Source organism: Tursiops truncatus, chromosome 13 (assembly GCF_011762595.2).
Source record: "Tursiops truncatus isolate mTurTru1 chromosome 13, mTurTru1.mat.Y, whole genome shotgun sequence".
NCBI lineage: Eukaryota > Metazoa > Chordata > Mammalia > Artiodactyla > Delphinidae > Tursiops > Tursiops truncatus.
The window spans coordinates 56,875,300-56,891,388 of NC_047046.1; the positions used below are offsets into that span (position 1 = coordinate 56,875,300).

A 16,089-nucleotide genomic window follows, 5' to 3' on the forward strand; every position below is an offset into this window, starting at 1 on the left:
GGTTCAAGAAGCATAGAATAGATTTACAAAGCAGAACTCCCTTAGATAGAAAGGCTTCCAAGGAAAACTATGTTTTAACAAGTCGTCACTTCCCACTGAAATTCAATTACTTCTAGATATGTGTAAAAGAAAAATGCTCAAGTGATATAAAGTGTGTGACAAGTTTCATTTAACTAATTGATGTCAACTTTTTGAAAGGTAGGTGATGAAACTTCACTTCTCAGGACATATTACAGGATTCTTAAGATCACTAGAGTAGAGTAAACACTGTTTTTTGTTTAGGAAGCACTTTTCAGAAAGCCAAATATATATTGGTCTTGAAGTAACCAAAGGAATTATTAAAATAGCTACATTTGTATCTTTGTAATAATTTAAAATGGGTTTTGTAGAAAATAAATACTCCTGTACCATTGTCCTTTAATTTATTTATAAAAGAAATTCGTTCAGTGCCAGTTTCTCAGGAACTGTGATTTAGGCTATTTGACAGTTGAGCCCTAAGGCTGAAAAGATTTCGTAGAGAGAAAGCAGTGCTCAGGAAACAAGTTGGTGGAAATTGGTTCTTACAAAGTTGTACTTCTTATTTATTTTTTTAAATAAATAATTTAAATAATAATAAATTTGGTCTTTCCACCTATTTTTTTCTAAATGACCTGTCTTAAGTATTTCGGATAAAAAGCCCTCTAGTCTAGACTTGATGTTGTACCTGAAAAGTTCACAGTAATAAGTTTGTCCAACAAAATCAGTTGAATTTATGAAGTATTTTTAATTTTGTGGTCCATAGCATATAGGAAGTGACTCATTTTTGCAGAACTCAAAATGTGACTATTGTAACTTTTTAAATTCAACTTTAAAAAAAAATCAGCTTTTAACATGGTAAATGGCCTTTCTTATTAAAATGTTAATGAAAAATAACCGTTATATTAATGCCTTTCCATTATGCTTAGGGAACAAAAATAGTAGGAAGAGTCATAATGGTGAAGGTAATAGTGATGCACACTGAATGCTCTTATGAGGCTGCTTCTGAGACAGTGACATCATGACAATAATATTTGTGCCTCCTGGCAAGAAGTTGATGGCAGACAATAGCAGAAATGAATTCAATTCAGCAAGCATTTGGTATCAACTCTTGGCCTAGAGTTATTTAAGGCTCTGAGCTTCGAGGTATTATGTCCCTGTAAATTTCATATAAATTAAAACTGTTTTGGGGAAACTGTTAAAATTAAACTGTTTTGGGGAAAACCAAAATAGAGAAGTAGAGGATAGTAACTGATAAAGGGTCACTGTCTTATTAGTAAACAGTTAGGTAATTACTATAGTAGAGATGTGAAGGAGAACAAGATCAGTGTGCTAAGATATGAGGGAGGTTTTACAGAGCCAAGATTTGTCTTGAAGTTTGAACAAACTTTGATGGTCATTCTTATTTGATGATCATTTTTCATGGGAAAGAAAAGCATGAATAAGGCAGAGTGCTAGGTTCAGGAGACAGAAAAGTTTGTATGAAACATTCTTTAAATAGAAAAGCTGGAATCAGATTGTAATGAGCCTTGAATTCTGTGGTTCGGAGTTGGATATCACTGGCAATAGGAAACCCCTAAAGCAAACAGAATGTGTCTAAGTAAGTGATGTTTTAAGGAAGATGAACCAGGTGGATTGGAGCAGAGCTGAGAATGAAAAAAGAGACATAATTAGGAGGCTTATGTATGGATTTTGAGAGCTGTATTGGAGAGCAAAGGAAGGGGAGGATAATGTGTAAAATGACTTGGAGGTAATTCCCAAGAATTAGGCCTGAGTGACTGAAATAAGGAAATATGGCAAGTGGAAGGGGCAGAGTTAGGAGATATTTCGTTTTTGAATGTTTTGAATTTAAAATATTAGAATAGCTGTGATACGGTGATATAATAAGAAATCATATATTTGGTCTTCATCTCTGGTTCCTGGCACAGAGTTTCTAAAACCCTAGGAATTTCATGAGTAGTAAGGATGAGAGGAGTGTCTTTTGTTTTTCATAATAAGCCCCTTTCAACTATACTTGTATTTATGGTAATGAGGTGACTCTTGGAGAGTGGGGCTCATTGCCAAAAGAACCAAACCTCTGATTAGAGGGTTGGAATTTTCAGCCCCACCCTTGACCTCTGTGGAGGGAGGAGGAGAGATCGTAAAGGGGCTGGGGATAGAATTAATAACTCAAGAATGGCTAATGATTTAATCAATTGTGTCTACGTTATGGAATCTCTATGAAAACCTATAGAGCTTTTGGGTTGGTGAATGCATCAGTATGCTAGGAAGGTGGCACATTCCTAACTATGGGGACAGAAGCTCCTGTGCTTAGGACCCTTCCGGACCTCGCCTAATGTACCTCTTCACCTGGTTATTCATTTATATCTTTTATAATAAATTATATCTTTTATAATAAAAGATATATCATTTATATCTTTTATAATATATTTCTCTGAATTCTTTGTGCCATTATAGCAAATTATTGAGCCTGAGGAAGGGTCATGGGAATCCCCAATATGTAACCAAGCTGGGCTGAAGTATGGGTACCTGAGAATCCAGTGTTTGCTCTTGGCATCTGAAATGGGAAGCAGTCTTATGAGACTAACCCCTTAACCTCTGCAATCTGCACTGAGTGTCAGAATTCAGTTAAATTGTAGAACACTTAGTGTCTGCAGAGAATTAGGGATTTGGTTCATGTGGACAACCCACACATTTGATGTCAGAAGTGTCTTGAGTAGAACAGGTTTTCCTTTAACAACATGGTAGTAATTTCCAATATTTAGTTGGTAGAAGTTAATATTAGAAATATATATGACAAATACAGTGTTTTCAGCTCTGAAATGTGATCATGATTCTAAAAGTAGGAGATAACAATGAAGTGATTCTAAGATCAGAAAGGAGGTTAACAAAATATTTATTGCTATTCATATAAAACATGGTAATACATACAATAATGTTAACATTTGATGCTGGACTCAACAACAAAAATAGAACAATAATATCAGAGTTGAAATAATTAACATTTATCAACTATTTATTATATATATATATATATATATATATCCTGTTTTAAGCATTTATATTCATTAACTTATTTAATTTTTACCACGACCTTATGAGATAGATCACTTAAAAGTTAAATAATGTGCTCCATGTGACACAGTAATAATTGATGGAGCTGGAAATTAAGATTTAAACCCAAACACCTTGGCTTAGTCTAAAGCCTATACTATCTGTGGAAGCTCTAGGGATAAAATTGCATTTGAATCCTATACCTTTGTTTTACATAGATCAATAAATCATCTTTAAAGGACCTGAGATTAAGTATCATCATTATTATCGCTGTCTTCAAATTGTTACACTTCCTTTCTTTCTCATTACTCTTCTTGTTTCCTCCTTCATTCTATTATCTCCTTGTTTACATTTGTAACATTTAGCATTATCAAGTTGTGAAATCTTTGTACAGTGTCTTAAGTTCCCTGGCAGCATTGTATTCCGTAAATCTTACTAATAAATCTATAAATCTGAGAATCTGGGAGTTAGATTGTTTTGGTTGCTGAACTGAGTACATCGGCCTGCTGCAAGATTTGCTTATAATAAGTACATACCTGCACATTTCTATTAAGACTACTGATGTACTGTGAAATGGCAAAGCTTTCACTGTAGTTGTTTAAGAAGTATTGCTTTGTTTCCACATTCAGTCTAGAAATACATTTTGGAAGTGAAAAATAAATGCATAGAATAAGTTAGGAGGGCAGTCCATGTTTTTATATGGAGAGCAAGCACTGCACCAAATGGTGTGCAGGAGGTGCAGAAGAAATGGATAGCTATCCTTGGGGGATGCAGACTCCAGTTGTAGGCATAAGAATGCCCAGAAAAGCGTTTGGTAGTTAGAAGAGCATCATTTAAATGAAGATAGTAAAACTGAGGCAGCTACTAAAAGAAGAGCTGAAAGTTGCTGAAAACTGCCTGGAAAAGTTGAGATTTTGACAAGCTGGCCTTAAATAAGATGACACTAAAGTTTTGGCGAAGAGTATAAGGAAGGAAGGAACTCCTTGTAGACGGAAGTTAGACAGTCATTATAAAATAGGTTAGCTTGGTTGAAGCATAGAGGGGCAATGAGAGCTTAATGAGAGTTACAGATTTGGATTGTGGTGAAAGGTATCAAGGAATGTTTTGAGAAAGAAGCCAAGGTTTAAAAAACAACAAAAATGATTTCACTGTCTAAATACAATGAGTACTTTGGAAATTAGTCACTGGAATTACTTAGGTAAATATTGGGTCTCTTTTGGTCAGAGATATTATAAGGTAAATTTCTGCTGACAGTGGAAGTTTGTGCTAATAAAATCACTTCCAGCTTGAGTGTCTGACAGTCTGTGAAATGATTAGAAAAGAAACTGGTGTTGAAGCTCTTAGCTAGAAGGCTGTGCCAAACTCTAGGTGTTTGGTATAGTGAGAGTCAATCTGAGGGGAACAACAGGAAATATTGCCAGGAAATAATTGACCGGAATTGGGAATGGATTTGAGACAGGAGGGAAGTGGGCAGGGCACAACCATTAAAAGAATGATACAACCATTAAGAACAGGATACCACAAAAACTGGTTAGAACCTAATAGGCCCAAGATGGCAGAAGATTTGACTTCCGGGAGACCTTGAGCCTCATTATATACTCATTGTAATACATTAGCTAAATGACACACCCACAGGCGCCATGACAGTTCTGAGGCCAGCCATAAAAGGCCAGAAAGTGGGCGGTGGCCCAATTCCTGGAAATCTCTGCCCCTTCCCTAAAATAGTTGGAATAATCCTCCCTTCTGGTAGCCTATGAAATTACCCAGCCCATAAAAACTAACCACCCTCACATTTCTGGGCCACTCTTGCCTTTTGAGACAGACTGTGTTCTGTCTATGGAACGTGTATCTCCCATGACCACTCTCCTCAGACGGCCCACTCTCTGTCTGTGGAGTGTGTATCTCTCTAAATAAACCTGCTTTCACTTTACTGTGTTTGGCTCTTGAATTCTTTCCTGTGCGAATCCAAGGACCCTCACTAGGTGGCCAGTCCCAGGGACTCACTCAAGACCTGGGACATGACCCTCCTCTTGCACCCCATTTTTTTCCTACAACAGATTTAGGAAATAAGTGTTGGTGGAGTAATGGCTCCAAGGGGCATGGGCCTAGCTAAGTAGGAGATGCAGTGCCTTAATGATAAGGAGGAGCCATCTGGTGTAACATGCATAGGCTGGGGGTCAGTGGATTTAGATTCTGGGTCTAGCCTGTCACCATTTTGAGACGATGGGCAAGCCACTTCACTGAGATTATATACAAATTTGAGCACTGGACTAGATCATCTCCATAGTGCCTTTTTCCTTAATTTAGTTAAATTAAGAGTAAGTTAGGGAATGGGAATGAAGATTCCTTTTATGTCATACTAACGAGTAATTGTGTTTTATTGTCCAAGTGAACATTTTTGAGAACTTGATTAGTTTACTAATGAAAATATTTTTAATTGGGCAGAGCAGGAATTTAAAATTTTGAAGTTATCTTTGTTCAAGAGATGAATTCATAGAGGAAGAGAAAAGAAAATGTCTTGGGATCAGCCAGGAAAGTGTTGCCAGTAGGGAGATCTGGCAATAGGGACTGCTTTTTATGGAAAACAGGTATAAACCTTTCTTTAAAGAGCATTTATTGTTATGCAGCCATTAATGATATGCTCAAAGGTAGTTTACTTACCCAACAGTCTTATGAAGACTTCGCTACCTTTCTAAAGAAGTGAGGCTCCAGAATGATTCTGCAAACAGCCAGCTGAATCAGAATATATATACAGAAGCTGGAGCTTCTATGTATTTATCTATTTTTATTATTGTTACTGTGGAATTTTTGTCTTTTTTTAAATGTTTTTTTAAATTGTGGTAAAAATCACATAATATAAAATACTATTTTAACCATATTTAACTGTACAGTTCAGTGGCACTAATAAGTACATTCACATTGTTGTGCAACTCTCACCATCATCCATCTCCCGAATTTTTCACCTTCCTAAACTGAAACTCTGTCCCCATTAAACACTAATTCCTCAATAGTTACTTCTCTGTGTAAAAGAGACATACATATTTGACTTCATTTGAGTCCTTGTATGTGAGTATCTAGGAAAACCATTGACTCTGGGAGGTGTTCAAGTGTGGGGTTCTGCCCTTCTTGACTTTGGGCTCTCATTCACTGGCTGCAATCTCTTATGTCTCACATGTCGATGTTGTAAAATGAAGGTTTTCTCTAAGGTATCTCAGAGTTCGTGAGACATGCATCAACTATTTCCCTGTCTTGAGGTCTGCAGTGTTTTAAAATAACGAAAGCAAAATGAAGAAAAGCTGAAGAAAATTTAAAAATTCACAGTGGTTTGACCTGAAAAAAACATAGTTACAAGGAACATGATTTTTTTTTCCTCGTTCTGCAGTGTTTTTCTAGGATTGTGTGTATACTAAACACTAAACAAAGTGTTTATGTAAGGAGTCAATCGTTGACTTTGTGACTCTGCCATCAAGTCCAAGCTGAGCTCTGCCTAGTCACCCTTGACCCTTCCTATCCCAGAATAAGCTGTTACTTCTAATTCTTAAACCTTTTCTGATTTTAGGCTTTGACGAAGTTCTTGAAATGTGTTAATTGGGATCTACCCCAGGAGGCCAAACAGGCATTGGAACTTCTGGGAAAATGGAAGCCAATGGATGTAGAGGATTCCTTGGAGCTGTTGTCCTCTCATTACACCAATCCAACAGTGAGGCGTTATGCTGTTGCCCGGTTACGGCAGGCAGATGATGAGGTCCATTGTTATTCATTACTCCTCTTCAACTGGGTGAATTTTAAACTAGAGCCTGATTATGGACTCTGTGTGTGTGTGTGTGAGAGAGAGAGAGAGAGAGAGAGAGAGAGAGAGAGAGAGAGAGAGTGTGTGTGTGTGTGTGTGTGTGTGTGTGTGTTTGTGTGTATGAGAGAGAGAGGGGGAAATTTTTAAAAGGGAACTGGATATACTATGTGTGTTTGCAGAAGCAAAATTAAACTATTCCTCCAAGGACTCCTCTGAAATGAAAATTTACTTCCTGATCTGTTACGTGATAGGCCAGTCTCTCCCAGGACATTTACCTGGCAGTAGAGCTTGTATTGCTCTGTCTGGAAAAAGGAATTCTAGTGAAAAATGGTTTAATGCAGTACCAGCTAGGGAATAATTCGGATTCCCTCTATCAGTCAGTCTACAACAAGCCACATTTAATTGTAGCCTTGAAAAGCCCTTGGGGCCTTTAAAGCATAGAGGTGCATGGTCATCGTATTCTCTTTCAAACCCCTCCTTTAAACTTTGAGCTACTGACAATTATGTGTATATGTAGATTTTCTGAAGGTGGTTTTGAATCCTCTGGAAAGGAAAGACTACAAACATTATGGTGGCTATTTATATACATATAAGGCCACCAGGGAAGGTAGAAAACTCTGTTGACCCAAAGCATTGCTGGATTTTGAATTTTAGTAATTTCCTAATACGGTAGATGAATTCACTAATTTTTTTACTTACTAATTTTTATAGAGGGAATGTGTTCTCAAACATAACCTAATAGTTTATGCTAGCCTGCAAGGCTTATGGAATATGGGATGACTCTTCTCAAGCCTCAATATATATAGGAGTGCCAATCATTATTTTGAATTCAAAGTGGTATCTGAATTTCAAGAAGCAAAATGCAGCATTTATTAAGGTTGATAGTTGTATATGTATTTAATTACAATAAAATTTAAACACTGAAGTAAGTAGTATAGTGAATGCTCATACATAATTTACCCATCTTCAGCAGCTGCCAACTCATAGACAATTTGTTTCATCTCTAACACCAATTATTCTCTCCTCCCCATTCCCTACCCTCCTCTAGATTATTTTGAGGTAAGTCTCAGATATTGTATAATTTTATTGGAATAGGATGTTTTTCACTCTCCTATCAAAGAGCAATTCCTAGCATTGTGATTCAGCATATTATCTTCTCTGTTATTGTTTTTACTATATCACAAGTAAAAAATTATTACAATATTTATTTAAAATAGTGAAATGTTTGTTTTGAAATTCATTAGAAATTTCACTTTAGTCATTAAGTCTTTATCTACGTTTGACATGAGTCAAACAGAAAGGCCTCTGGGCTATAGTTAAGATAGTCCCCCTCAACATGGGTTCAGACTTTAAATAGAAATACTGTAAATCATTGTTTTTGATTGCCTGACTTTGTTGCCTTACAAGCTTAGAGGCTAAGCATTTGATTGTCTCTGGAGTTAACAGTATTCATGCAAGTACTGAACTATTTCTAGACCATTTTATAATTTTTGTTATGACGTAAAGAATAATGATAGAAATACTGCATGCATCCTAAACTGCAAAATATGGTTGTTAGTTTTGGGTTTTTTTTTTTTGTTTTTTTTTTTTTGCGGTACGCGGGCCTCTCACTGTTGTGGCCTCTCCCGGAGCACAGGCTCCGGACGCGCAGGCTCAGCGGCCATGGCTCATGGGCCTAGCCGCTCCGTGGCATGTGGTATCTTCCCAGACCGGGGCACGAATCCATGTCCCCTGCATCGGCAGGCAGACTCTCAACCACTGCACCACCAGGGAAGCCCTTGGGGTGTTTTTGAGGTTTGTGTATACTTAGCTTAAAAATAAAAGGTCTTTTAGTTCAGTTTCTACTGACTCTTCAGATGGATATTAAGATTTGAATTTTGTCTTTTCTCTGACTATGTACCTGTATGTCTTTGGGAACATATATTATTCTCACCTCGGTTTCCCATCCAAAAAATAGTGATAACAGCTGCTTATGTCACTTGACAGTTATGAAGAAAAAATTATCTGGGGCAGAATTTTGAAAATTGTACTCATACAGTTATGCTGAAGGATTGTAAATTTATATTATGTCAATTTTGTACTAAAATCATTCATGTTGTACCTTTCATTTCTAATCGTTTTAAAATTTCTCCTTGCTTTTGCTTTGTCTGTGGAATAGCATAACATTTATGGTTTTATAAACTTCAAATGTTTTTTGGTATTTCAGAGGATAATATAACCATATATTGGGTTGGTCAAGAAGTTCCTTTGGTTTTTAAGTAAAAGACACATTTTTCATTTTCACCAAGAACTTTATTGAACAGTGTATTCACCATTTTGTTCCACCACCATCTGCCATTTTTCAGGCAACTTCATAATTCCATCTTCCCAAAACTTTTTATCTTTTTGAGCAAAAAACTGTTCCAGGTGCCTTTTACAGTCTTCCAGGGAATTGAAATTTTTTCCATTAAGAGAATTTTATAATGACCGAAATAAATGGAAATCCGAAGATGCAATGTCTGGTGAATACAGCAGATAAATCAGAACTTCCCAGCTGTAACAGTTTTTGACTGGTCATCAAAGAAACATGCGGTCTTGCATTATCCTGATGGAAGATTATGCATTTTCTGTTGACTAATTCCGGACGCTTTTCGTTGAGTGCTGCTTTCAGTTGGTCTAATTAGGAGCAGTACTTGTTGGAATTGATCGTTTGGTTTTCCGGAAGGAGCTCATCATAGAGGACTCCCTTCCAAACCCACCATATACACAACATCACCTTCTTTGGATGAAGATCATTTAGCCTTTGGTGTGGTTGGTGGTGGTTCATTTCACTTTTCCCACGATCTCTTCCATTCCACATTATTGTACTACTTTTCATCTACTTTTCATCTCCCGTCACAATTTGTTTTAAAAACAGAACGTTTTCGTTACATTTAAGTAGAGAATTGCATGTGGAAATACGGTCAAGAAGGTTTTTTTTGCTTAACTTATGTGGAACCCAAGCAACAAAGTGATTAAGATAACCAAGCTGGTGCAAATGATTTTCAACGCTTGATTTGGATATTTTGAGTATGTCAGCTATCTCCTTCATGGTATTATGTTGATTGTTCTCAGTTAATGTTTCGATTTGATTGCCGTCAACTTCAACTGGTCTGTCCGACCATGGAGCATCGTCCAGTGAGAAATCTCCAGCATGAAACTTCGCAAACCACTGTTGACACGTTTGATCCATCACAACACCTTCTCCATTCACTGCACAAATCCTTTTTTGCATTTCAGTTGCACTTTTACCTTTCTTGAAATAATAAAGTATAATATGACGAAAATGTTGCTTTTTTTTCTTCCATCCTCAATATTAAAATGGCTACACAAAAATTCACCAATTTTGGTAAGTTTTTTTTTTAAAGGCACACTTGATATGACAGCTGTCACAATACGATCTAACAAAATTGTTTTGAAAGAAGTTAAAGACAACTAAGTGCTACTAAAGCCATCTTACGGAAAAAACATGAGCAAACCTTTTGGCAAACCCGTAATGATATATAATATAATTATATAATCATAGCATCAAAGATACGTCAAAGGTCACTTTGTCTAAATATCCACATCTTGGATGACCAAAAAACTTGAATGAAAAATACTGTGTTTTATATTTGGGCAGTCTGATATTTTCAATATGCTGTAGTCCTTCCAGTAGCTAGGCCTGCCAGGCCTTTATATATGCTACTTCATTGTCTTAGTGGAGTCTTCCTGCTGTTCATCCTTAAAGCTGTAGCACAGACCTCAACATCTCTGAGAAACCTCTCTTAACCATTCCAGGAAGCAGATGGCATTTTTGTTTGTTTATTTCCTGATCCCACAGCATTTGGTTTGTTCCTTTACTATATGATATTATCATCTTTTGTTTTCTGATGCTCTTTGCTTTTAAATTGTAAATGAAATAGTAACATAGAAAGTAATATTCCTTTAACAACTCCACTTCTCCAGCCGTTTTTTATCCCTAGAAAGGTAGCCACTCTTTTATCTTTTCATATATTTTCTATGCAAATTGCAAGCATATACATGCATGTATGGTATATATTTACACCTCTTTAAAAATTAAGAAAAATAGGAATATCCTATACATATTGTTAAAACCTTGCCTTATTAATTGAACAGTATAATCTTGGATATTTTCTCATCTTCAACACATATATTTGGTGTCCATAAAGTCTGGAAACATAGGCAAATGAATATCAAGGCAAATGATGTCAAAGGCACGTTTAATCTGTAGGAAAGCACTGTGTTTTTAGACTTAATGGAAACCTGTAGATGTACCTTATTCCTTTCAAACAGCAGCATAATATTTTGCTGCAAATTTATTTTATAATTTATTTAACCAGTCAGCTCCTTCTGGTAGGCAGTTGTTTTCTAATCTTTTGCTGTAACTATTTTAGTGAATAGACTTTTGAATATATGTTTTTCCATATTCTTGAATAAGTAGCTTACATTGGAATTATTGTCACAATATATATGCCTTTTACATATGCTTTTTTCTGATAATTCTTTGTGAACCTTCTGTTTTTATGCTTGTATCATACTTTTAAAAATTGCAGTTGTTTCATAATAACTTTAAATATATGATTGGATAAAACCCCTCCCTTTCTTTTTTTCTTAAACAATTTTCTTTATAATTTTTGTATATTTATTCTAAATTTAGAACAATTTTGTCATTTTCTTAAAACTCCACCAGAATCTTACGTGGAATTACATTACATTTATATATTATATTAGGGAAGATTAACATCTTTATGAGATTAAATCTTCCCTCCTGGAGATACACGATTATTTCAGTCATAATTTTATAAATTTTTTTTCACATTTTAAAACATTATATTTATTCTGTGACAATTGTTACTATTATGAACTACCTCACCCCTTTTATCTCTTATTTCTGTTTGTTGGTTAAATGTAAAACTGTGTTTTTATTTTAATATTTATGTTTTATCTAATTTCTGTAGTGATGTTTCTTGATAGTTCTGTTAAGTGTTAGGTGGGTCCCTGTAATTTGTAGGTATAGCATCATGCTGTCTGAAAAACATTGATATTTAATAATACTATGCATGAAATAGATGCTGAATTCCTAATGTTAAACTCACCATACATTTATAAAATAAATATTAATCAGTCTTTTAATATCTTTCTGAATTTGATTTGTTTAATGTTCTGTTTCAGAATTTTTAAAAGCCATATTTCTTACTATTGTGTGGCTCAAAATGAGAGAGATTCCCCATTAGAATTTGAGGAAGAAGTGGCATTTGAGATAGACAATGAAGGAAGAGAATTTTCAGAGTTGAACATGAGTTTACATGAGCAATATGAGCAAAGGCAAAGAGATTGAAAAGTACAGGAAAAATAGAAAATATTTCGCTTTAACAGAAGTGTGGGATATATGTGGCTGTCTGGGAAGCAAGGTCAGAACCCATGTATCTAACTGTAACTGTCGAACTGTAAATGTCTATATGAAGAGTTACGCTTAATTCAATAAGAAATGGGAGTGATTTTGACAGTGAACGTTGCATTTATATTCTGAAGCATTAGAATTAACTTTTTCTTGAGAAGAATGGTGATTGCTATCTAGATAGTATTTCATAGCTCTTGGGAAATTTTTACTTAATTGCCTGAGATAGAAATATGATTTTTTGTTTGTTTTGTTTTACTTGTATGCTTATGTCCTTCATGCTTGGAGGAATTTTATATTTTCCAAGATGTGCCTGTTTAATGAGCAAACAGACTTTGTACTTACTACTGAAGTTAATTCATTTTCATACAAATGAAGGAAAGTGTAGTTTGAATACAAAATACCAGATGGCTAACATAATCAGATTGTGATGAATGACTTAAAAAGAGGAGTTTTCTTCCAAATTTCTCCTTCCTGGGGAATTTAATAGCAATGCAGCGTTTTTGATTTCATGTAGTAAGTCTTTTCTATACTTGGGAAAACACACTAGGTGATACATTCAGCAGCATTTCCAAAGCATTCAAGGCTAGCAGTGAAACTGAATTACTTATACCTCCTAAGGAGGATACTTGATTAATCTATTTTCTGTTATGTAATTTTGTTTCTTAAAATAAGCATATAAGCATACCTAGCTGTTAGATGCCATAAATCTCAAATAAAATAATAGAAAATCAAACATTTATTGATCCAATTAAAAATTGTTTATAGAAACAGAACACTATAGAGATGCTTTGGTAGTCATTTGATTTCCCTGGCCACTGATGCTGATATATTTGAGTAAGAATTAATAAACCAGTTAATGTTTCATTTAATTTTTTGAGAAAAAATGGTATTTAGTGGTAAAATCATGTATATTGCTTTTCGTAATTAAAAGAAATGTTGACTGTCAATATAAGAAAAAAATATGAGAAGAATATATTTTGATTTAAGTAAGGGAAAATACATTTTTGGGAAGTAGTCTGTCCTCATGGAATTTATAAAATAGTAGAAATGACAAAGAGTAAATAAACAAGTAATTACAAATGCCATAGTTGTTATAGACATGAAAGGAAAGAGTGGTCCATGAAATATTTACAAGGGATTTAACCTGGTTTCTGGGGTTAAGGAAAGGTGACTAAAATTGAACTGATAGTCACGAAGTCTCAAATTATCTAATTATGAGTTTTAAGTGCCTGAGTGGCAATTGGAACTGGAAGACAATAGATGCTTTAAATTTTTTTTTTGAGTTTTGTGAGTTTCTTCAATTTGTAATTATTTTTTGTTTTGTTTTTTTTAAATTTGTTTATTTATTTATTTTTGGCTATGTTGGGTCTTCATTGCTGCGTGAGGGCTTTCTTTGGTTGCGGTGAGCAGGGGCTATTCTTCGTTGCGGTGTGTGGGCAGCACAGGCTCTAGGCACAGCAGGCTTCAGTAGTTGTGGCACGTGGGCTCAGTAGTTGTGGCTCACGGGCTCTAGAGCTCAGGCTCAGTAGTTGTGGTGCACGGGCTTAGTTGCTCCACGGCATGTGGGATCTTCCCAGGCCAGGGCTTTAACCAGTTGGCAAGGCAGATTCTAAACCACTGCACCACCAGGGAAGCCCTGTAATTATTTTTAAAAGCAAAATTTTTGGAGTTTTCTTAGTAGTCATTGAGAAGGGCTAAGAACTACATTTATAGAGTAAGATAGGAAATATTTCCATTCTGAAGATTAAACCTAGAGTTTTTTTACATTAAGGGAAAAACTCAGGTAAAAACTACTCTGTTGACACTTTTTTAGTCCAAATTATTTCGATTGTCAGTAGAAGTATGAGAAATTTAGATTTAGAAATTTGTTTTCTTCAAGCCGTTATTGGTAGTTGGCAGGGAAGTACACATTTCCTTTAAGCAAGAGTGTTAAAATGTCTGTTTCATTGTATTTTCCATTTAAGAAGCAACCCAAATTCTCTAAACTCTGAACTCTTTAAACTCCAAGTTCTCTTTAAAAAAAAAAAAAAAAAGGTAATATTTTTAAAAATCCCAACCAGAAAAGATTATGAAACAGAAACTTAGAAAACTTGAAAATTTGGAGTTTCTTATGTAATCTTAGACCTAAAATGCCATTATCTGATCTATTGCTGAAAAAAGGAACCTTTGTTAATTTCTCAGTTTTATATGAACCATCTCAATCTTTTTTCTTTGTTTTCATTTTCACCTTGATTTTGAGATACTATTTTTTTTTAATTTTTTATTTTACATTGGAGAATATTTGATTAACAATGTTGTGTTAGTTTCAGGTGTACAGCAAAGTGATTCAGTTATACATATACATGTATCTTTTCTTTTTCAAGTTCTTTTCCCATTTAGGTTATTACAGAATATTGAGCAGAGTTCCCTGTGCTATACAGTGGGTCCTTGTTGGTTATCTATTTTAAATATTGCAATGTGTACATGTCAGTGGGATACCATTTTAAACAAGACATTTACTGGTCACTTAGTCTGTGCCAGGCACTATTCTGTGACTTTTTTCTATTAATTGATTTAATCCTCACAACTCAATCTCTAAGGTTTATATGATTATGGCCATTTTAAAGGTGAGGGCCCAGTGAGGCACCAAGAGGTTAAGAAACCTAGTGATCTGCCCAAGGTAACACAGCTGATAAATGGTAGATAAAAGTAAATTGTTAGCTTGATATTTAGGAATAATTAGACGTAACTTGTGTATAATCATATTGCATTTTTTCTAATATTAGCTTATTTTTTGTTTGTTTTCCAGGATTTGTTGATGTACCTATTACAGCTGGTCCAAGCTCTCAAATATGAAAATTTTGATGACATAAAGAATGGATTAGAACCCACCAAGAAGGATAGTCAGGGTTCAGTGTCAGAGAGTGTGTCGAATTCTGGAATAAATTCTGCAGAAATAGATAGGTACGGATATACAGGGAGGAATTATTTTCAAATCTGATAGTTTTCCACCTTTTCAGATTGTCTTCTTTTCTTTTTCCCCAGATGTACTGAACCCTAAGTTGGAAGTTTTACCAGTGAATATGGCATGTGCACTCACAGAACACAAACCACTATATTACAGGGCAGTGTTTTGCAAGCTATACAGTCAGAATTCCTTAGTTAAAATCTTTATTCTGCCACTTACTAGCTGTGTAAACTTGTGTAAATTAAATATTCTCTGTGTGGCCCCAGTTTCTCATCTTAAAAACGGGGATATAGCAATAGTAACCTTTAAGGATTGTTGAAAGATTAAATGAGTTAATACATAAAGCATTTAGAAAAGTGTCTGACACATGGTGCTTTGTGTCAGATATTGCTATTCACGCAAAAAAAAAAAAAAAGAAAGATGCGGCAAGTTAGTGGACTCAAATATTTTATTGTAAAGTTGTATTTTTTACTGACTGTTTTTCACCTCTTCAGTAGTTAAAACAACCTGTTAGTTGAATTGAAAGTCAGCTATTAACAGTAATAACAATTAAGAACTCCCACCTCTGTAGCAGACACCAAGAGATGGTCCACATATATTAAACCTGTTATTAGTAGTCCTCTGAGGTAGGTATTCATATCCCTAATTTAGATATGAAGGACTTAAGGAGAAGTTAAGTAAATTGCCCAAAGTTTTTTATTTTGCAAATTAGGTAGAGTTGACTCCATAGCCCTTGTTCTTTCTGTTTTGCCATTTTGCTTTTCATAAAATCTTAAAATTTGAGATAAATAGGAACATTTGGGTGAGAAATCTGAGGCTAAGGTATAAAGTTGTTTTGTGAAGGTCATGAGATTTGTCAGT

General features: G+C 35.0%; 1 protein-coding gene across 10 annotated transcripts in view; it reads left to right on the plus strand.

The window, feature by feature from the left end:
* The window catches only part of PIK3C3 (phosphatidylinositol 3-kinase catalytic subunit type 3), a 155,027-nt gene that overhangs the window by 63,142 nt on the left and 75,796 nt on the right, over positions 1-16,089 (plus strand). For 8 of the 10 annotated variants that reach the window (XM_073790674.1, XM_073790676.1, XM_073790678.1 and 5 more), the window contains 2 exons: positions 6,629-6,847; positions 15,070-15,224. In XM_073790674.1, coding sequence (XP_073646775.1) covers positions 6,629-6,847; positions 15,070-15,224 — 374 coding nt within the window. The remainder of the gene's footprint in view (positions 1-6,628; positions 6,848-15,069; positions 15,225-16,089) is intronic. The other 2 variants (XM_019930361.3, XM_019930363.3) reach the window with 2 other exon arrangements.